The sequence below is a fragment of the Rhinolophus hipposideros genome (genome assembly GCF_964194185.1).
Source record: "Rhinolophus hipposideros genome assembly, chromosome: 6".
NCBI lineage: Eukaryota > Metazoa > Chordata > Mammalia > Chiroptera > Rhinolophidae > Rhinolophus > Rhinolophus hipposideros.
The window spans coordinates 94,341,045-94,363,840 of record NC_138052.1 but is presented as its reverse complement, the minus strand read 5'-3'; the positions used below and the strand labels follow the sequence as shown (position 1 = coordinate 94,363,840).

Here is a 22,796-nt window from a genome sequence, read left to right as displayed (position 1 = left end):
CAGGGGCAGTGTACCTTCTGCTCATAACCTCTCAATGAAGGTGAAAGCGACAATGCCAGCCCACCTTGGTAGGAAGCTGGGAGCCTAATGAGCACTTCCACAACTGCAGATGTAAAGAGGTTCAATAAGATGCTTAACAGTCTCCTGGTCACAGTTCTCAGAATTTCTCTCTGTGAGGTCAAGGTGCCATGCAAACAACCAAACCAGGCAGTCTATAAATAATTATTAAGCACCTAAAAATCTACAGGCCTTACAGGGGATACAAAACTGTCTAGTATAGGCTTGTTTTTCTCAAGTAATTTAGAGTCAATAAGTAAGAGGATTCAACAAAAAGAGTTGTTTTGCTTTAGGGAAGATGGAGTAGATATACTTTTCCCTGTTTCCCACTAAGTATAACCAAAATACTGGACATTACATAGAAAATATATGTAAGAGACCCTGAAATCTGGAGAGGAGGAGGCAGACTGGCCAGGTACCTTGGGACATGGGAATGAAAGGTAGTGAGTTCCCTGGGTTTTCTTTTTGCCTTATCGATTCCAGACTTGGAGCTGAAGAAGCCAGCAACCCAGAAACATGAATGGTGAAGAAAAACAAATAAAGTCCCCCAGAAGTCTGCTCCCTTTGGCCAAAGAACCAGGAAAGGGGAGCCTAGCATGACAAAACTTTTAGAAAATAACTAAACACCACAGAAATCATTGTCACCCCACCTCGAACCACACCAGCAAGAGCCTTGGGGAACCTCAACTTCTACCCTCAGCAGGTGTCACGAGACACCCCAACATACCCAGCTGGGGTGATCAGAGAGAAGGAAAAGTATGGAGGGGGAACATCATCCTAATTAGGAGTTGATGAGGCACCCCCCTCCACCCAGAGGTGAGAATGGAGACCAGGTGAAGAGTCTGGACTTCCACCCCCACTAGGCAGTAACAAGATGTCCCCCCTCTCCATGCTGGGATGGTGTCAGAGGTGGCCTGGTAGAGATTCAAGACTTTCACTACTGCCCACCGCGTTCCCGTGTTGTCAGGGAAGGCCACGTGGGGAGCGGTAAGGAGGCATTCCTACTCCTTCTAGTCAGAGAGGTATGAGTGGAGGCCTAGAAGGAACCCAGAACTCGCACCCTACCTGCAGAAACAGGAGGTAGAACCTGGACTTCTGCCCACACCTGGCAGCAATGATGAGGGGCCCGTGCTTTCCCTGCCAGAGTATCAGAAGAAGCCAGCTAAAACAAGGTTTAAATAAGATCAAAATTCTCCCAACAATACCCGAAACACCCAGGTTTAAATAATTAATCACTCATCATACCAGGAACCAGGGAGCTCTCAAAATGAATGAAAAGGGACAACAGGTGCTAACATCAAGATAACAGAGATGTTATCTGACAGATTTTAAAGCAGCCATCCTAAAAATGCTTCAACGAACAATTACGAACATTCTTGAGACAAATTGAAAGATAGAAAGTTTCAAGAACATAGAAAAAGAACAAAATAAACCCAAAGTAAGCAAAAGGAGGGAAATAATAAAGAGCAGAACTCAATAAACAGGAAAGTGAAACAAAAAGCTGGTCCTTTGAAAAGATTAATAAAATTGTCAGGCTTCTATAAAGACTGACAAATAAAAAGAAGAGAAAAATGACTAATATCAAGAATGAAATGGGAGATATCACTACAGATCCTGTTTAGAACAAAAGGATAATAAGGGATTACCACGAACACCACAGTGAGATATCACTCCACGCCTACCAGAACGACTAAAATAAAACATAATGACAACTCCAAATGCTGGTGAGGATGCACAGAAACTGGATCACTCATACATTGCTGGAGGGAATACAAGTAACTGGCACAGCCACTCAGGAAAACAGCTTGGCAGTTTCTTAAAAGTAAAACATGTACCTATACACGACCCAGCCATTACGCTCTTGGGCATTTATCCCAGGGAAAGGGAATCTCATTGTCACACAAACATCTGGACACGGATGTTTACAGCAGCTTTATTCGCAATATCCCAAAACTGGGAACTGATGTCTTTCCAAAGAATGGTTAAACAAACTATGGTACATCCATCAACCATACCACACACACAAACCTGGAGGAATCTCCAGGGAATTATGTTGTGTGAAAAAAGCCAGTGCTCAGTGGTTACAGACTACATGATTCCATTTACGTAATAGCCTTGAAATGGCAAAGCTAAGGAAATGGAGAACAGATTAGTGGTTGCCAGGAGCTAAGGAGGAGACTCACGTGGGAGGGAAGTGGGTGGCTATAAAAGGGATCCTGTGGGAACCGAAATCTAAACCTTGAATGTATCACTGTTAACACCCTGGTTGTTTACAGGTTGCAAGGTGTTACCATTGGATGGAATTGGGTAAAGAGTACATAGAATATTTCTGTATTATTTCTAATAATTGCATGTGAATCTACAGTTATCTCAAAATAAAAAGAGAGGAGTTAAAATAATAGCATATATGAGAGGTCATGAGCCTGCGTCTAATCAATGCCAGCTGAGCAACGTACATGGTAACGGGGAGCCTGCGGTACTCTTTCCCACGCCCTGCCAGGGCTTTGGAGATGACACTGTCCTCTGCAGGTTAAATGATAAAGATCAGTACAAAACAGACCAGACCTTCATCTGCCTGAGGTACTAAGGAAGGACTGTGTCTGTATGAAGAGGGCTGGCCTGCCGTGGAAGTGAGATGGGCCCTGGAGGAATCTGGCAGTCCAAGAGCAGGTCCAGTCTTGGAGGGAGGGGTGCCCCAGGCCATCATGCCTTGGTGACAACAGTCCCTGAGATCATCTAATCAATCCTTCCCCTGATTCCTTGCCCATTCAACAACCTGTAATTGAGCTCCTCTAAACTTGCCAACAGGAAGAGAAAGCTCTATTCTGCAAACGAGTACCCTGTGCTTCTTTTCAAACTAATTTCTAATCATTCTGGATGTCTCAGTCTGTTGCGAATTTGATTTTTTTCTGAGTCGGTTTCCAAGGAATCTGAAGGCTCAAATTCCCCAGAGGACTGCCTCTTGGTAGGGCTCTTGCAGTGGGGTGCAGCCCTGTCTCCTCAGCTCTCTTTTTAGTACAGTTAGCACCTCTCCCATCACTAGGTGGTATCACCCCAGGATGGGCTGTCTTAAGAAAAGGGGATTTGACTTATTCTAGGTGGTCCCCAAAGGCAGACCACAACCAGCAGACTAAGAGGCAGGTTCCAGGACAACCCAGAGCCTTTTCTGACAATCAGCCTGTCTTACTGGTAGCGTGGGCTGCTGAGGAGACAGCAGTACGTTTGAGAGCATTTGTGTTATGCCCTCTTATTACAGAACCATTGAGGAGCCCACCTTCTATTTGCATAGCACTTTACATCTTCACTCTCACAAGGATGACTCTGTGTGGGTTCATTTTATTATACCTATTTGGTCTGATGTGGAAACCGAGCTTGAGAGAACCGACAAGTCCACGGTGATAGGCTGGCCTTGGGGCAGCCCCTTTCTGTCCAGATCTTTTGACTCGGCCACTTGGGGGCCCTGTAGAGTAGCTTGTTTCTGAGGAGGTACAGGCTGAACTGACCGGGTCTTCTGAGGCCTGAGGGTCCCCAGTGCCTGGTTGAAACTGAGCTCAGTGGGGCAGAGAGAGAAGAGGAGAGCAAGAGCAGGATTCTGGAGTCCACAGTCTCATCCCTTTAATCACAAATGGAGAATCCACACTCTTGTCCTACCTGGGACGGCAGGTTCATGGTCAACCTAAGCCCTGGTCCTGACTCATTCTCCATAGCCAGGGCAACTGCCTTCTCCTCCTGCAGCTTCACCTAACAGGCAGCTCTGCCAAGTGCTCCCATACCCACCATCCTGAAATTTCACTCGGGGTCCCTCAGAGGTAATGCTATCTGTGAGGCCCGACCTCAGGTCAGCTCTGGGACAGCGAGGTAAGATTTATACTGCTGCCCTGGATTACAGTTCAGTTTACTAAAATACCAACATCTTAGCGATCAAATAGTGTATACCACATATGATTAATTCAGGAATATCCCTGCTCCTTGTGAGCAAAAGCCGTGGGCTCTGTGGTCAGTGAGTGGAAGGGCGCTCTGGGCAGTGGGGTAGTATTTCAGCTCTTTTCCAGGGAACGGAGCCTCAGAAACCCCAGGTAGAAATGGGCATATGGATGACAGTTTCACGGAGGTATTGCTGATGTACCACTCTCCCTTGCCAGAATGGAATATGGAACGTTAAGAAACAAAGCAAACATCCACATTCCAGTTCAATGAAAAGTATACAGTTGATGGCTACCAGCCAGCACTGGCAAAATTATTTTTTTATCCTGGACAACAGGTACACATGTGAGAAATTCACCTGCAAAGTATCAATCACAAATTGGAACTTGATTTATTAACTCGTTCAAAAACGAGGTAGTAAGAGCTTCACTGAGATATTTATTCAATTTTTATTTTTAGTTAAAACAAGTTGGATCTTTTTTTCATTAAAAGTACTTTATAGTTAAATCTGTTGGTAACTGATGGGCCTTCCCTAAACTCCAAAACAGAGGACAAGCTCTGCATTTGGCCGTGATTTATGTCACCCTTTTATATGCATTAATTACCATGTAAGTGTGGGGCTAGAAGAAGAACCAGGGGGGCATATCTCACCACCTGCGGAATTCGTTAACTCAACCACAGTTTGTCCACTGGCAAAACACAACAGGCAAATATTGGCGCTTTCAGAAATGTTATGTTAATGTAAAATGCCTACAGGTTAAGAAAACAGACGTGAAAACCATTCACTCCTAAATTGTCAGTTCTTGGTTAAAGTTTTGTAATGAGGCTCTATTTGGAAAGACAGGATTCTTTTCAGTGACTAGGTTTCTCCATCCAGCAAGTGAGATCATCTTGCTGACGCCGTTAAAATCATGACTTACTGTTGGAGGAAGTTTCTCAAGTTCTCTGATTTTGAAGAGTCCTGTATACTGGATAGATATAAGCATGTCACTGTCACTGTTTTTGTAAGAAACACTAATATTGGTGAAAAGGAAATGGAGGCATCGTTCGGACTCCTGCAATATCAAGGGCAACAGTAAAATGAGCTGGACCTGTAGAGCTGGAAAGTGCAATTTAACAAAGAGAAGCAAGGGCTTAATTCAATACTATTCAATCCGTTTCCAGCAACACTTGGGAAACTTTACGCGGAGGGAGATTCGGGAAGGCGGAGGAAACCACAAGACGTGGTGGGAAGTGTAAGCAGAGAGCCGACCGAGAATGACGCCTGCTGATAGCAGGCACTTGTTTCACTTTTTCGGTTGGTGTCAAGTGCATTCGAACAACGGAGGGAGGACGTATAAGGACTTTCTGAAATGGGCAAACCCAGGCCACATTCAAGGATAATTACAGCCGCAACATTCTGTCTGGGAGAGGAGCAGCTGCTTTCCATTCGTCTCCCCCAGTTCAAGGGGGAAGAATTTGCCTCACTCAAGTGCAAGCAGCTGAGGGTGGTCACGCCCCGCTGCCAGAGGGCCCAGCCTGAAAACAGCACCGGCCCACATCGCTACCTTTCCCCAGCTGCTTGTGAATTCCAAATGAAACATATTTTGAAATCTACTTTGTGAAAGAAGGGGGTGAGGGATAAGGGAATGCTTCAAGAATAAATGCCTCATTGGGGTGGGGTTTTAAATATCATTGTTGGAAGGAATTTTACTAAAATTACTGGTCTTTATGTACGTTTTAGCAGAATGCATCAGATTACCAAAGGTAACGCTTAGTGATAAGTGATTACTTCAAGAAATTAAGAATGCCTCATAAAAAAGGCACTCGAGCTGAGATGAATTTAGATGTTCTAGTATGAAGCTTCCCCATAGCAGCTTGGTGATCTTATGACACTACAAGATTCTTAACTGGAAGCTTTAGATACATAATACTCCAGACAAACCAGATTCTAAGCACTTGGCCTGAAAACAAGACTAAGGTTAACCACTAAATGCATTTGAAAACTCAGATTCTTACAGATACAACGCGGAGAGCAGAATGTATTCAAGTGGTTTTACATATGACAAGTGAAAGTATCGAGTGTGTTTTCCACTTGAAATAATTATAAGACTTCTACCAGCAGTTTAAATTTGAGACACCTTCTTAGAACACTGAACTGTAAATCTCACTCTTTGTAAAAAAAAATAAGGGGAAAACACTCCACATGGGAGAGGAAGGGTGGACCCAGGTGACCAGGCAGGTAGTGCAGTCAACAGAATTTCCCTAGTGGAATGGACCCTTTCCCTTTTTGCAGCTCTCTTGAGTGTGTTCCCAGGACTGTGGGTGGAGAAGGTCCTACAACCTGGAGGCTGCATTTTGATGTGCAGAGGCTCTCCTAGATAGCAACTTTCCTATTCACGAAACACATTGGGGTCATGTGGGCTGGTCCAATGGTCAGCTCAGTTCCTAACCACACGACAGAAACCAAAGACACCCCAAGTCCTTTACTTCCTTGATCTTCTAACCCATTGCTTTAGCTGTTCAATTTGCTTGCTTTTTCTGAAGTCTTAAGTGAACACAGCAAGATATAAGGCGATGATGGCAAATTGCTCTGTGAAAAGCCGAGCTTATTCAAAGATAAAATACACAGAATCAGAGGAGGCTTGGAGGCTTAATAGGACCGGAAGTGAAAGACAGTGGAAAGCTTTTGTGGAACAGAGAGAGGAAGCCAACATCATAGCAGTGTCCAGACACTATGCCTTTTATAGACAAGAGGACCTCGGGTAACCTGAATCGTGGTTCCTTCTAAACAGCGGTCATATGAGTGTGCTCACGAGATGGGCTGGGGTGGGGGGAGGAGTGACAGACCCAGAAACCAAATCTGAGTGTGTTCCCCCAACCCTGAGTGAGTAGGGGTGGCGCTAGCTCACAAGAAGCTACTACCCCAGAACTGAAAACACACCCCTGACACAATGAAGTATTTTCTTACTTGTCAGCAGAAATGTCATAAGGAAAAACTATTATTCAATAAACCATATATGTTCTGAAATATTGTTTAGATGAACCTCATAGTCCTCATAGAATCCAGATGAGGCAGGTTTGAAAAGCAAGAATTTGTCAGTGTTTCTCAAGCTATTGGGGTGGGGAGGGATGGGGTGGTAGGAATTTGAATCTGGTTTTTCAGGAAGAACCTCACAGGCCAGCTATTACCGGAATTCTGCACTGGGAACAACCTCCCTCTCCTCCTTTTACCCAAGAGGGTATCCCCCTTCTCTTCTCCCTGCTTTCTGCCCCCAGCTCCATCCTGACCACCCACTGGCCTTGGCTGCAGCTCAACTCATGAGGAACCTTTATTCCAGCATCCGTCTAATCTGCCTCTAGATTATGATGAGAATCTTAACACTCAGGGCTAACATGTATCCTGTCTGTGCTAACACTTTACAGAGATTATTTCATTCTATCCTCACTGTCACCTGATGAAATGGGTATTCATAGTCTTTACAGATGAGGGCACGGAGGCCGGAGAGGTTAACCAACTTGCCCAAGGCCATACAACTGCTAAGTGGTAGGACAAGGCTCGAACCCAAGCAGTCTCAGTGTTTAGATGCAGCCACTCACTTTTTCAACATTCAGCAAGTATTTGTCATTTCTTAGGGTCTATGGGGGGTACAGAGAGGCTTCTGTGCTTGGCCCTATTTGTTCCGTGTCACCGTGGACTTGGAACGAGCACATAGGACACATAATCACATACACACATGACACAAGACAAGAATTTCATCAAGACCCCAGTAAGTTGCAATAAGCTGATCTGCCAATGAAATATCTACCGGGGATCAAGAGAACATCCTGGCTTTGGTCTTCACACCCACCCGGCTATGCTGGATTAGCCTTATTCTGCATAGCTCCAGAAGAAAGAGCGAGTGAATACTACTATACGGATCGAAAGGATGGAAAGGAAAACATCGTTTTGTGTGTGTCCGTTATGTGCTACAGATTAACTCATTGATCCACAACAATTCTATAATGATTCCTTATCCTCATTTTTACAGATGAAGAAACAAAGCTAATCACGTGAAAGAAAATATAGAAGTAGACTGGGGTCTCATTGAATGGGACTTTGAATGCCACCATTGGCAACTTAATTTTATTAGGTATGGGGGGCACGGAAATGTTTTTAAAAGGATCATGTGAAACTATATGTAAATAGTTCCGCCACTTTGGGGAACAATTGGGCAGTATCTAGTAAAGATGGAACTGCAATTCAAGGTCTGGGTGTGTACTTCAGAGAAGTGCTCACACATTTGTGTAGAAAACAGGGTGGAAAACAGGAGCAACCTGCTGTCGTTCAGTAAAGGAATTGATAAAACACGGTGACGTACTGTTACAGTGGAATACCATACAGCAGGTAAACGGATGAACTTGGGCCCATGTACGGGTATGAATAAATCTGTAACAAGTAATGTTGAGTGAAAAAAGCAAGTTGGTAAATGAATCATACAGTATGGTGCCATTTATGTGAAATTAAAAACCACAGAAAAAAATGTATGTTGTTTATGGAAACATAAAGATACTACAAAAACACAGAACCCTCCCTGGAATTTACACCAACTTCAGGGAGGGAGGGGTAGCAGAAAGATGAAGGCACAGATCCATGCCTGCCACTTATATTATTTTCTGTCCTTTCTGGAATGTTTAATGCTCCCCAATTTAGAAATTAAGTGATCACGTCCTGCATTCCATCTGCTTTACGGAGATGGTCTGGCGGCCACTTGCGGGACAGGCTGGGAAGGGAAGAAACTGAGGCTGGGCAGTGAGTAGAGAGGGGAGACGACGCATAAGCCAGGACGTGGAGCAGAAAAGGAAATGAAAGTGACTCTCAGAAGGATGAGCCACAGTGTCTGGAAGATGATGACACAGAATGAGGGAGAAGGAACAATCACAGATCACTTAGTTTTGAGATGGGTGCCTGGGACGAGCAGGCAGTTGACTAGCGTCCCAGTTCTGGTTGGTGCCCACATGCGATTAGGGTCCACTTACTGAATGTACCTCATGTGTGTTAGACACTGAGCTGAGTGAGTGCTGCTCTAGTTCACGGCAGTTAGGAAATTGGCCCATTTGGAGAAACCAAGGCTTGTACATGGCAGAGTCAGGGCTCCAGCTGGGGTCCCTGATTCTAAATGGGTGATGTTTGGCTGAGATCAAATGCCTCCTCAGCCTAGAAATACATGAGATCCACAGGCTACCTGATCCCAGTGCCTCAAAGCTCAGTTTAAGTACGGGAATGACAAGGCCTGTCAGTGAGTTACTGAATTCGCCTGGCAGTTTTATTTTTCATTCTGAAACAGTAAATTGGCACTCTGACACACTTAATGCAAGAGGATTAATAATGTCACATCTCACTTAATATCTAACAGTTTCCCTTCTCTGTCAGTATAAAAGCTAATGCCTTTCCCAAGGCCCCAGGTGATCTGACCTTAGCTACCTTCTCTGACCCCATATCCTCTTCTCACTTCTCACTGTTCCTAGAACTCCCCAAATTCGCTTCTACCTCACGGCCTTGACATGTGCTGTTCCCACTTCTACCATGCGGCTCACTCCTTCATTCCCTTCCTACTTTATTGTTCTTCAAGACACGTGCCACCGTTCGACATATTATATTTCTATTTGTTTAAGGTCTGCTCTCTCCTGACAGAATATCTATTTTGTGTGTTTATGTATCCCCCAGGCCTAGAATAGTGCCTGATGGCTTCTGGTAATATGAACACGAGAGGGAGGGTCAGGCAATTCCCCTCTACAGAAATCAAGAACACAGTGTGACAAATTCATTAAGAACAATCATTTCAGACACTGGAGAATGACCAACAGCAGGTAACAGCTTGAGAAGTGTTTGCTCACTGGGGAAGTGATACTGCAATTAGGCAAGAATGGTGTGCATTTATGGTCTGCTTGCTGGGGTGAGTTCTCATCTACTTCAGGCAGTAACACCCACAGCTTTACTGGCTGACGGTAGAAGACAAGTGCTAGAGCAGCAGAACCATGGAAGGACCGAGATAATAAAATCTCCATACACCTCTGACAGACTGCTAAAGTACAGATGTGCGCAGAAAACCCCAGGGAGCCCACAGAAAATTAAAAGCTCGGGGAAACTGGCAAATTTTCTGCACTTTACTAAATGCATTCCTCAACCTACACACAGCTCACGTGGCAGAAGATAGGATCCTTACTAATCTCTGCCCAAATCTCTGGCTGACAGTGAAACTATACAGGGAGACCCAAAGAGTGAAGGGTGAGAGAAACAATAAGCAGAGATACCCCAGCTGCAAACTTCCTGGCTGCAGGGGAGAGAGAGATTTCAGTTAGAGACCATGCAAGTTAACTCCTTATTAAAACAAACACACCACCACCCATCAGGAGGACGCAGCATAATCCAGAATCACTACAACATTACCTACAATGCTTCCTTTTCAAACAAAGGCATCACTAGACATGGCAAAGAAACCGAAAAGTGTGACTCAGGAAAAATAAAGTAGCCAGTATAATTAGCTTTGGGTGGGCCCAGATGCTGGACGTCGCAGACAAAGACTTCAAAGCAGTTGTATCAAAATGTTTACAGAATTAAACAAAACTGTGCTCAAGAGTTAACAAAAAATATGCTAAAAATGAGTGAAAAACTGGAAATCTCGATAGGGAAATGGACACTATAAAAAGGAACCAAATGGGAATTCTCGAGCTGAAAGTATAATAACTGAGACGAAAAATTCAGTGGGTGTGTTCAACAGCAGATAGGAGACGGCAGGTGCATTTGTTAACCGGAAGATGGATCGATAGGAAGTAACGCATCCAATGCACAGAGAAAAAACACTGAAGGAAAATGAAGAAAGCCTCAGATGTCTGTTAGGCTATATCAAGTATTCTAATATGTATGGATTTGGATTTCAAGGAGGATAGGCGAGAAAGAAAGAGATAGAAAAATGCTTGAATAAATAATGGATGAACACTTCCCAAATTTGATTGAAAAGCAGTGACTTAGAGCCCCAAGAAGCTCAATGAACCCTTAAAAGGATAAAAACAGCCACACCTAAGCACATGATAATCAAATTGCTGACAGCCAAAGTAGATAATCTTAAGTAATGAGAAAAACAACTCATCACATACAGGGAAACAATGATAAATGATAAGTAATAGTGGGATTCTCCTCAGAAACAATGGAAGCCAGACGACAGTAGAATCACGTATTCAAAGCATTAGAGAAAAACCTATTGAACAAGAGGTTTATAACCAGAGAAAAAATCCAAAGAAAGCATCTTTCAAAAATAAAGGTGAAATAAAGACAATTCCAGATTTTAACAAGTGAGAGTTTGTTGTTAACAGACCCAAATGACCAGAAATGCTAAAAGTGATGCTACAGGCGAACAGTGGTAACTTCACACAGGAAGAAATGGAGAGCACTGGAAATGGGAAATTTGTGGGTGGATACACAGATATACTCTTCACCCGAATTTTTTCAAAAGACATATGACTATTTAAAGCAAAAACTTATAACACTGGATAGATAAATATAGACACGGTATAAATGGCAACAAGAGCTCAAAAGAGGAACAGAAAGGGAGCTATACTTGGTGCAGAGTTCTTCTATTTTACCAGAAACAAATCGGTATTAATTCAAAGTGGACTATGATAAATAAAAGATGCGTTGTAGTCCCTAGATCCAACTTAAAAAGAAAAAGGCAAGCTGAGCTGCTGGTGGGTGGGCGGTTGACTCAGTTGGTTAGAGTGCAGTGCTCATAACTCCAAGGTCTCCAGTTTGATTCCCACATGGGCCAGTGAGCTGACCCTCCACAACTACCAGATTGAAAAAAAACAACGACGACTTGACTTGGAGCTGAGTTGCGCCCTCCAAAACTAGACTGAAAAACAATAACTTGAGTTGGAGCTGAGCCGTGCTCTCCACAACTAGATTGAAAAACAGCAACTTGTCTTAGAGCTGATGGGTCGTGGAAAAACACACTGTTCCCCAATAAAAAAAAAGAAAAAAGCACATATAGCTAAAAAGCTGAGTAATTAAAATGGTGTATTAAAAATATTTAATACAAAAGAAGAAAGGAAGAAAAGAGGAACAGATGAGAGAAATAGAAAACAGCAAATAGCAGAATTAAACCCAATCACATCAATAATTACACTAAATGTGAATGAATATTAAACAGTTTTGAAGAAGAAGAACATGGTTGGAAGACTCATATTTCAAAACCTACTATACAGCTACAGTAATTAAGATCATGTGATACCAGCATAGAGAAAGACATAAAGATCATGTGAACAGCAATGAGAGTCCAGAAATAAATGCTTACATTTATGATCAATTAATTTTTTTACAGAAGTGCAATTTGACCAAGTAATTCCATGGATCAAAGCAAAGTCTGTGGCAACTGGATATTCACACGCAAAAAGATAAATTAGATCTTTACCTCACATCACACACACAGATTAACTAAAAATGATCCTAGAACTAAATTAAGGGCTAACGGTACAAAACTCGTAGTGGGAACCATAGGAGAAAATCTCAACAATGTTGGTTCAGGCCAGTGGTTTCGAATTAGGGGTGGTTTTGCCTCCCAGGAGACATGTAGCAACTTCTGGAAACATTTTTTGGTTATCACAACTTTGGAGTGGGGTGGATAATACTGGCATGTAGTGGGTAGAAGCCAGGGATGCTGTTAAACATCCTAAAATTCACAGGACAGCCCCCAAAACAAAGAATTATCTGACCCCAAATGGTACCAGTGCCAAAGATGAGAAACTCTGGGTTGGTCCAAGAGTTCTTAAATACAACAGTAAAAGCACGAACCATATAAGAAAAAAAACAGATATATTAGACTTCATCAACATAAAAAATTTTGTGCTTCAAAACACACCGTTAAGAAAATGAAAAGAAAAGCTACACATTGGGAGAAAATATTTGCAAATCACATATCAGAAAAAGGACTTACAGCCAGAATATATAATGAACACTCACACCTCAATAAGACAAACAACTCAATTTAAAAAATGGGCAAAATACTTGAGTAGACATTTCACCATAGAAGATATACAAATGGCTAGTGTTACGGGCTGAATTGTGTCCCCAAAAGACATGTTGAAGTCCTAACCCCCAATACCTCAGGATGCGACCTTAATTGGAAATAGGGTTTTCACAGATGTAATTAGTTAGGATGAGGTCACTCTGGAGTAGGGTGAGGCCTTAATCTAATATGATTGGTGTCCTTATAAGACAATGCAAAGACGTACTAGGTGAAAATGCCCTGTGACAAGAGGGGCAGAAATTGCAGGTATACAACTGCAAACCAAGGAATGTCAAGGGCTGCCAGCTGTACCAGGAGCTAAGAGAAAGGTACGAAACAGATTGTTCCTTAGAGTACTGCTGACGCCTTAGCTTCCAGAACTGTGAGACAATAAATTTCTGTTGTTTTAAGCCACCCAGTTTGTAGAACTTTGTTACAAAAGCCCTACGAAACTAGTACAGCTAGTAAGAGCATAAAAAGATACTCCACATTATTAGTTATTAAGGAAACACAAATTTAAAACACCATGTAATATTACTTCACACCCACCAGGATGGCTATAATTAAAAGGACAGACAATAACAAACTTTGGTGAGGATGTGGAGAAATTGGAACCCTCATAATTGCTGGTGGAAATATGAAAATGGCTAGAGCCACTTTGAAAAACAATTTGTCCATTTCTTTAAAAGTTAAACATAAATTTGTGATACCCCACTCCCCACCCGGGGGGAATTCCACTCTGGGATAACTACCCCAAGAGAAATATGGAAACAAATGACCACACAAAGACTTGTGCACAATGTTCACAGCTGCATTTATTTATAATAGCCAAAAAAGTGGAAACAATGCAAATGTCTTTCAACCAGTGAATGGCTAAACAAAAAGTGATCTATCCATATGATGAAGTATTATTTAGCAATAAAAAGAAACGAACTACTGTGACATACTGTAATATGGTTAAACCTCAAAAACATCACACTCAATGAAAGCCACAAGATACAAAAGAGTACAGACTATGAAATGGTGAGACAAGGCAAATCTATAAAGATTGTCGATGACTAGGTAGTCAGTTGGGGCCTGAGGGGCCAGGGGAAGGGCACACAGGGATTGACTACAAACGGACAGAACGGGCCTTTCTGAAGTCATAGAAATGTTCTAAAATTGAATTGTGGGCATCGTGGTGCAACTCTGTAAATGTACTAATAATCACTGAAACGTCCACTTAAAACAGATGAATTTTATGGCATATAAATTATACCTCAATTAAACTATTTCAAACTGTAAATGCACTAAATAAACACCAAAGGCAGAGTTTGTCAGAATGGATAAAAAAGCAGTCCAGCGACGCCCTGCCTACAAGAGAAGCACTTGAAATTCAAAGGCACACGTAGGATGAAAGTAGAAGAATGGAAAAAGACATGCTGTAAAAAGATATGTAAATAGTAAGCATAGGAGGGCTGCAGTGGCTGTATTAATAGCAGCCACACAAAACATACTAGGGGCACCACTAGAGACAAAGAGGACATTTCACAATGCCAACGGGCTCAGCGCTGTGGGATGAAACAATTACAAGTACATATGCTTAGAATAAAAGAACTCTAAAGCAGATGAAGCAAAACTGACAGAATTGAAAGCAAAAATAAGCAAATCTACAATTATAATCAGAGATTTCTACATTCTTCTCAGTAATTGGCAGAACAAGTAAAACAGAAAAATCAGTAATGATGTACTATAGTTCCTTGCACATATCAGGTGCCTGATATATACAGAGGGTACCAAAACAATGTATACACATTTTAAGAAAAGAAACTTATATTAAAATTGTAATACTCAATATATACCGATAACAAAAGATGAATACAAGTCACGTTTGACTCCTGCAATCAAAGTGATTCCCATCAGCGTCCAGACACTTCTGATGAAGGCGAACTACTGCTTGAGCAACGTTGACCAAAGTGTCCACTGTGTACATTGTTTTGGCACCTCCGGTATTTGTTCAATAGATGAATTCTTGCTAAGTCAGTTTTCGTGAGCTTCCCCATAGACAAGGGTGAAGTAAAAGGAAACAAAAACGCTACTGCTGTCTGACCACAGACTACATGTACCAGAAACACTGCTCAGACTTCACACAGATTATTCCGTTTGCTCCTAGTTAAAAAAAAAATAAAGTTGCTGAAATTAAGAACTAAGGGTAGAGCCTAGTAAGACTCGTGTACTATGAAATTCGGACTGAAAATAGGCGGTCGGCTTTTCCCACTTGGTCAGGTTTAGATGGTAATGGATGTCAATTTAGATTGCTAGAACGCTAACGTCAATTGGAAAGAATTTCTTTCTTAGTTTTTTGTCTTTTCTTTTTTCTCCGTGAAACCACAAAATGTTATTTTGTTTTCTATACAAAGGTCATCTTAAAATGGTCTGTTCCCGCGATGAACCTGTGGTAGATTAGCAGCCACAGACTCCTCCCATGCCGGCAAGTACACCCCTTTGAACCGCTCGCCTACCCACGTGGGGGTGGAGACATTTCCTAACACCTTTAGTCTGGGCTGGCCAGACTTTGACCAATAGCATGTGGCAGAAGCGAGGCCCTGCGGTTCCCGGGCCGCTCAGCCTTACGAGGCCTGCGGGGGGAGGAGGGTTCTGCCTCCACCCCTTTGGAACCAACTGCCAGACCATGAGGGCGCGCCCCCACCCCAGACCTTCCCACCCAGATGACCTCCTGCCAGATGCAGCCACAGGAGTGGGTCTGGGTGAAACCAGCCGAGGACCTGCCCAGCTGACACACCGAATCAGGAGGAAAAGACTGTTGCTTTTTTAAGCCACCAAGATTTGGGGTGGTTTGCACCCCACAGTGTTAGCAAAGCCTAAGTGGGATGCTCACAAACACCACATTGAGCAAAGAGCCAGCCTCAGAGTGCATCATCCCATAGGATTCCAGTTATACAAATTTCAAAACCAGGGCGAGAACTGGAGGAGGGCCTGTGAGAGGGGGTTCTACTGATATGGGTGGTGGTTATACAGCTGTGTGATCTCTGTGAGAAGTCTCCGGGGGCGCGGATCAGGTGAGTCTGCCGGTCCCATTCCTCTGGAGGAATTCTCGGCAGAGAGAAGGTACTGGAGCTGCTGTACTACAGTCTGCCCAGCGCCTTTACTTTGCAGTCCCTATGAATGACCGGTGTGTGCCGGGCCCCTGGAGAACAGAGCAGACACTGTCCCTATCCTAGTGGCACTTACAGTTCACTAATGGGGAATAAAAGGTAGTGCGAATAAATAGCAGCTAGAAAAAGAGGAATCAATCATGCAAGAAAATATCAAAATAAATGCCAAAAAGTAACACATGATCCCCTACAAACTGAACTGCATTAATTAATTTTCTGGAGCATGTCTCCCACTTAGCAACGTTAACTTTTCACTTTGCTTCTGTTTTTTTCTATTTCAGATGAACTCACTCTGCTTTTTCCTTTAAAGGTGTGACTTACACCTAATGTGACTACTCTTAGCAGATCATAGCTGAAGTTTAACACCCCAACTGCTTAACGAGTGTCAATTTTGTGGTTCCTGTCACTGCAAAATTAAGTATGGTGCGTTGGTCATTTTGCTCACTAGTAACGGAAAACTGCTTCTATTTCTATGTTTTATATAGCAAACATATTCCAGATTTTGTACATTAAATATGGCACACAGAATTTAGATACAAACTGGCTCAATTTGAGTCGAAAATGAGTCCTTACAACCAAGTCACAGTTATGCAAGCAAGGGCCTCTTGTACTACCTGGCGCACAGATGTCCTGAATTCTGAACCTGGAAGGGACAGCAGGTGTCATGCAGGGCAGCATGCGGGGTCTCTGCTCCCGCTCCCCACATAAGAACACAGGATATGGAGAGGCCAAAAAGGAACACCCACGGAGCCATAGTTAGGGGAGTCATACCACTATAGTCTCGCTGGTGGCTGGGTTGGAGACACAGGAAGCAGGAGCCACGTGATCCTGCTTCTATCGGCCAACCCACCTCACTTTCTAACTGCAACCCGCTCTTGCTAGCTCAGCCACCATCTTCTTGCTGGCCCCCATTTGCTGCTAGCATAGCCATGGCAGTTATATTAGTGGCCAATGGCTCACTGGTTACAGCTGACGGCCAACTAGCCACAGCTGATGGCCATCCAATCACAGTTGATGGCCATTTACTACCCAAGTGAGCACCTTTCTACGTGAGGTTGAGAGCCTGGAAACTGCACTCCTGGCTCTGTCCCCACAGCAGGCATGCACTGTTTTTCCTCCAGTCATGTTCCCAGAGCTAAGACTCTAAATGGTTCATATTAGAATGCTGAGTGATAGTGATTTGATTGGGTAAGTAGAAACAAGTTTAGTACATAAAAATTATAAGATGAAATAAGGTAAAATGTACTTAAGTATAAGGATTTATCAAATAGGTCAAAATTAGAAACATACAGGCCTCACTACAAAATAGTACTATTATTCCAAAAATCTGAGATAATAGGGAAAAGCCATGCACTGCTTTGGTATTTGTAATATATAAGGAAAAGTTTATTGTATAGAGTATTGGTGATTTCGGCATCTGTTTCCATGGAAACAGATGTTGGACAAATAAGGTTTGTAAATGCCTGGGAATCAGGAGGTGTCTCCAAGCCCTCACCTTGTTTTGGGCTATCGGACGTCTATTTCCATAGAAACCAGAGTGGAAATGAGGGCAGTGGCCATGAGTCAGCCTGTTGGGGGGTTCATCCCAGCCAATGTCTGACAGCACAGGAGCCGTGTTAATAGAAATAAACAAATTTAGTACCAGAAAAAAAGCAAAAGCCTTAATTGGGAACATTTTTTTTTAAATGGACTTGGTTAAATAATGGAAAGGTCCAGCAAGTAATACAGACATAAGACAGACAAGACGATTCTTTGCCAATTAGGTAACGGAATTAAAAGTGTATCCGCACCACGCCAGGCAAGCTGACCACAGCGGGGCCCAGCAGAGGTGATTCACAGAGAGCTCTTTAGACGTGTACCTGAAGCAGCTTCAGGTGGGTTAACCATCTCACAAGTTCTATATGAAGGTGGTCGAAGAGAAAGGAAGTCCTAGTTCAAGACCCAACGATACGCCTTTGTCTGTGGAATGCTAGGGAAGCCTGCTCAGAACCTGGTCTAGGCCCCTCATTTTCTGTTCTAGCCAGATAATGGTATGTGCCTCTCCCTATAAAATCAACATACCCCCCCACCCCAAGCCTGTGTTTCCCATTTCTGTCAAAGGCATCACCACCCTCCCAAGGTTCCAGCCTTCAGTTCCTAATGACATGCCCTGTTAGTTACCAGTTCCTGCTGGTTCTGTCTCCAGGAGCGCTCCCTGTCACTGGCCAAGTTTAGTGTCACTCCCCACTGGAGCACAAGGAAGGGACACAGGCACATAGGTACTCACACCTGCCTAGGTCTGAATCTCAGTTCCACCCATCACTGCCCCTGGAACCTTGAGCAAATTTCTGAAGTTCTCCAAAGTTTGTTTTTCTCATCCAGAAAAACGGCAATAATAGAACCCACTTGACAGAGGGGGTATGAGGAATAAATGGAAGGAAGCTTGTAAAGCTCTTGGCCCCGTCCTGCACACAGTAAGCACTGCTAAGTATTTATAAGCTGTCTGGATCTCCAGGTAAGTAGAACACTGAAGCCAGATTTAATCTTCCTAAGGCCCACTCTGTTCACACCCCTTCCAGGCTCGCAAATACTCATTGGTTCTCCATTTTCTGCAGTCTGGCTCCAAATCCCAATTCCAGCTTTTGTCCCACCACTCCGACCAGGTGGCCCCGGCTGAGGCCTGTGCTCTTGACTCATACCATGACTGTGCTGGAATGCAAGTGAGATCTGGACCCTAACAGCTCCAACACTCCCTTATTTGCTAAGTTTTCAAATAAAAGTTCCTTTTGAAAGACTGTGGCCTTTATCAGTTGGGGTGAATATGAAGGGGATCAGTGTGAATCTTAAGACCAGAAGACCAGATATGAGGATGGCAGTATTTGTCCCAGCCTGGAACCCAGGCAGCAGCAACGGTGGGATGAAGGAAGTAGGAAAAATCAGAGGGAAGGTTTGATACCATGCAAGGTCCTTCGAGGTCCTTCGTGCTTGGGGAGTCCACTTCAGGGAGAAAAGGGATATGAAGCCAGAAAGTTAGTTAGGGCCAGGTGTGGGAGCTTCGTGGATTAATCATGTCTTTTATTTTCTCTATTCTGATCCCTTGAAATCTTGGGCCTTGCTGACCCTGGAAGGATTGCCTCTCCCACCTTAGCCAATTCCTTGAGATGGTAAACCATTCATCTGGGAGCATACCTTTCAAATATAAACCATCCAATCCAGAGCCCACCCCCAAGCACTAGCCTTACACAATGGGCCACTCATTCTCCATCTGCCCAGACAACCAGGGACAGCCCCTCTACCCAGGGCCCACTGAAATCATTCACACTAGCCCATCCCAAGCCAGCTTACCCTGTCTCGCCCATTCCTTCCCACAGAAACCACAGGAAAGGCTCTTGGCCACACTGCCCTTCTTTCTGCCTCCTGACCCACTCTGGTGCTCCCCGTGTCGCCCCTAGGACGTGGCATGCTCCTGCCTTTTGGGAACTGGGAGTAACATTAGCTTTTCAAAGACAACAGGCTTCTGATCTGTTAGCCTTACTGAAGCTCAAATTTTCTATGAATACACTGTATTTTCAAACAGCTGAGACCATGTCCTTACCTGAAGCTCCTCTACGGCACCCATGCTTCCATCAGACCCAGAGTACCAGGGGACGGAAACACTGGTACTTAATGTGGTTCTCTACAGCCATGCATGGTGGGCCTGGAGCTGATGACAGTGGTGGTACTGATGATGATGATACAATCATTGTGACAATAATAATGGCAGCTAACATTCACCGAGGGCTTACAATGTCCCGGGAACTGTGCCAAGTGCTTTGATGTGAATTATCCCTTAGTGATGCCAGAACACACTGGGATAGTATAAAAGCCACATTCAATTCCACTGTCTGTGGCTGCCCTTTCTTTGGATACTGTATCTACCCAGGGCCTCGTATTGGTAAACGCATCTGAAGAGCATCACAAGTTCTACCTTGAAAATCAGTGATACGGAACTTTTTAAAAGAAACAAGACCCAGTTTTCTGCTTTCTACATTGATGCTTTAGGAAACAATGTTAAAAAAAAGAAAAAGTCTAGCCTTCCTGTGTCACAGTCAACATGAGAGGGTCACTGGGTCTGAGTTGACTACAGCCACTTGAGAGGGGGTCAACTGTAGACCCACCCACCATCCATCCTCCTCCTGTACCTGACCAGCTTCATTTCCTCAGGAGAATATGCACGTGCCACTGGGCCAGGTGCAATGGATGGGGGCGGAAGAACTGATAAGACAAAATAAAATAAAACTAATTCCGGCCTCTAGGAAAAGATGAAAAACTCTCTTATCTATTTTATGAAGTCAGAGTAAATTTTAAGACCCAAACTCATAAACATTGTATAAAACAAAACTGTAAACCAATTGTTCTCAAAGTGTGGTCTGGGGAAACTTTGGCGGTCTCAAGACCCACTCAGGGGGTCTATAAAGTCTAAACCCTGTTCACAATATTAGTGTTACATAGCATGTGTATTTGTCATTATAAAACATAAAATAATACAAAATTATTTTAATGTAATATTTGCCTTTGTCACTCTCTCACAATACAGTGAAGTTTCTAGAGGCTACAGGACATGTGATGCTATCACTCTGCTTCAATATTCTTGTTTTCTAGATTTTCATAACTAAGTTTGTTCTCAGTACATCTACTGTGCTTTTAGTAGCTATCTTCGGGTATATCTACTGACATAACTGATACGCTTCATTATCACCCAATTTTGAAATCTTGAAGTTTTCCTTTTTACTATGCAGAAGCAGGCTAGATGTATACTTATTGTTTTATTTTGCAAGAGCATTTTTATAATTTTTAAAAAAACTTTTTTAAGCTTTAAATTTTTCTCTAAGACTGTTACTATTTAAAATTTAAGACATTTATTCTAAAATAAAAGATAAAAATCAAAGAAAATTTGCTTATCTTTTTCTATTTTTAAGAATGGATCACTGGCTTAAAAAAGGGAGATCAAAGGACTTCCTTTCTCCACCCTCAGCCATACCATTTTTATGGAAAGATGCTGAAAAAAACTAAACTGACTTATCAAAAAGTTCTCTGACTCATGGAAGGGCGGAATCTATTCCAAGGTTGAAACTGCAAATAAAAAATGAAAATGTGATGGAAGCTATCTTTTCCTCAGTTTTATAGATGTCAATAATTTACCTTATTGTGTCTTATGTAACAGAACATATTTGAACAGTATTATATGCCAGTTAAGTGGAGCTATGATTTTGAGACTTATTCAGAGTTTAAAGAAAAACGATTTTCAGAGTTATAAGAAAATTATTCAGACTTTAAAGAAAAAAGATTTGAATATTTTAAACACAGATGTGATGAGCTCTTTAAAAGTCAAAAATTGAAAATTTGTTATAACTTCTCAAACTAGATTTAAAAGCCACTGAAGCTGCATGGTGGCTATACAGAAATTCTCTGTATTATCTTTTTTTCTATAAATCTAAAATTATTCTCCCCCATGAAAAAAATATTAAAAAAACAAAGCCACTGGGCTGGCTCAGCGGCTCAGACGGTTAGAGCTCTATGCTCCTAACTCGGAAGGCTGCCGGTTCGATTCCCACATGGGCCAGTGGGCTCTCAACCACAAGGCTGCCAGTTCAATTCCTCGAGTCCCGCAAGGGATGGTGGGCAGCGCCCCCTGCAACTAAAATTGAACACGGCACCTTGAGCTGAGCTGCCGCTGAGCTCCTGGATGGCTCGGTTGGAGTGCATCCTCTCAACCACAAGGTTGCCGGTTCGACTCCCGCAAGGGATGCTGGGCAGTGCCCCTTGCAACTAGCAAGAGCAACTGGACCTGGAGCTGAGCTGTGCCCTCCACAACTAAGACTGAAAGGACAACAACTTGATTTGGAAAAAAAAGTCCTGGAAGTACACACTGTTCCCCAATAAAGTCCTGTTGCCCTTCCCCAATAAAAAAAAAAGAAACGTAATAAAAAAAAAATCAAAAAAAAAATCCACTGAAGAACCTTGAAGGACAAGTTTTTGTGTTGCCTTGGTTGAAGAAACATACACAATAGCCTTGTAAAGCTGACACTGCTTGCGGAATGTCTGCTGGATGGAAGTTAGAAAAGAAATTATAGCATGCTACCTTCCAATAAATCAGTAGCTCGTTGATTTAAAGAATAAGCTGCAAACATGAATGCTGAGTTAATATTTCATCTGCAGAAGTATGCCTGGGCTTGCCATTTATTTGCCTTGTATTAATCCAGTACCAACAGTAGCTCATCATCAGAGATCTCTTACGGAAATGCTTGGTAACACAATACAAGTGAGGCCGGCTGCAATATTTAAGGTATTGAATACCTGCATTGACTTTCATGGTTTATCCGGGAACAATTGTACTGACATCGGCACTGACGTACAAAAGCAATGAAGGGTGAAACCACTGAGCATCAACGCTGCCAAACTGTAGAGTAGTCACTGAATTCTCCACTGCCACCAGATAGATAGATAGACAAATGATAGATAAAAATGACGGATAGGTGACAGAAAGATGACAGATGGATAGAGTTTCATTTAACAATGTCCTTGATGAAGCAGCAGGAATTAATTTTATTATATCTTGACTCTTGTGGCCCATCTTTTTAACATTCTGTGTAACAAAATGGGATGTACCTAATGGTTATCT

At 42.9% G+C, this 22,796-nt stretch overlaps 1 protein-coding gene across 3 annotated transcripts in view; it reads right to left on the bottom strand.

Annotated features, from left to right (window-relative positions):
* Positions 1–22,796, bottom strand: part of ARMC9 (armadillo repeat containing 9) — a 128,859-nt gene that overhangs the window by 27,095 nt on the left and 78,968 nt on the right. For 2 of the 3 annotated variants that reach the window (XM_081050915.1, XM_081050917.1), the window contains one exon: positions 1,123–1,194. The exons of the other annotated variant lie outside the window; for it this stretch is intronic. In XM_081050915.1, coding sequence (XP_080907041.1) covers positions 1,123–1,194 — 72 coding nt within the window. The remainder of the gene's footprint in view (positions 1–1,122; positions 1,195–22,796) is intronic. 3 annotated transcript variants of the gene reach the window in all.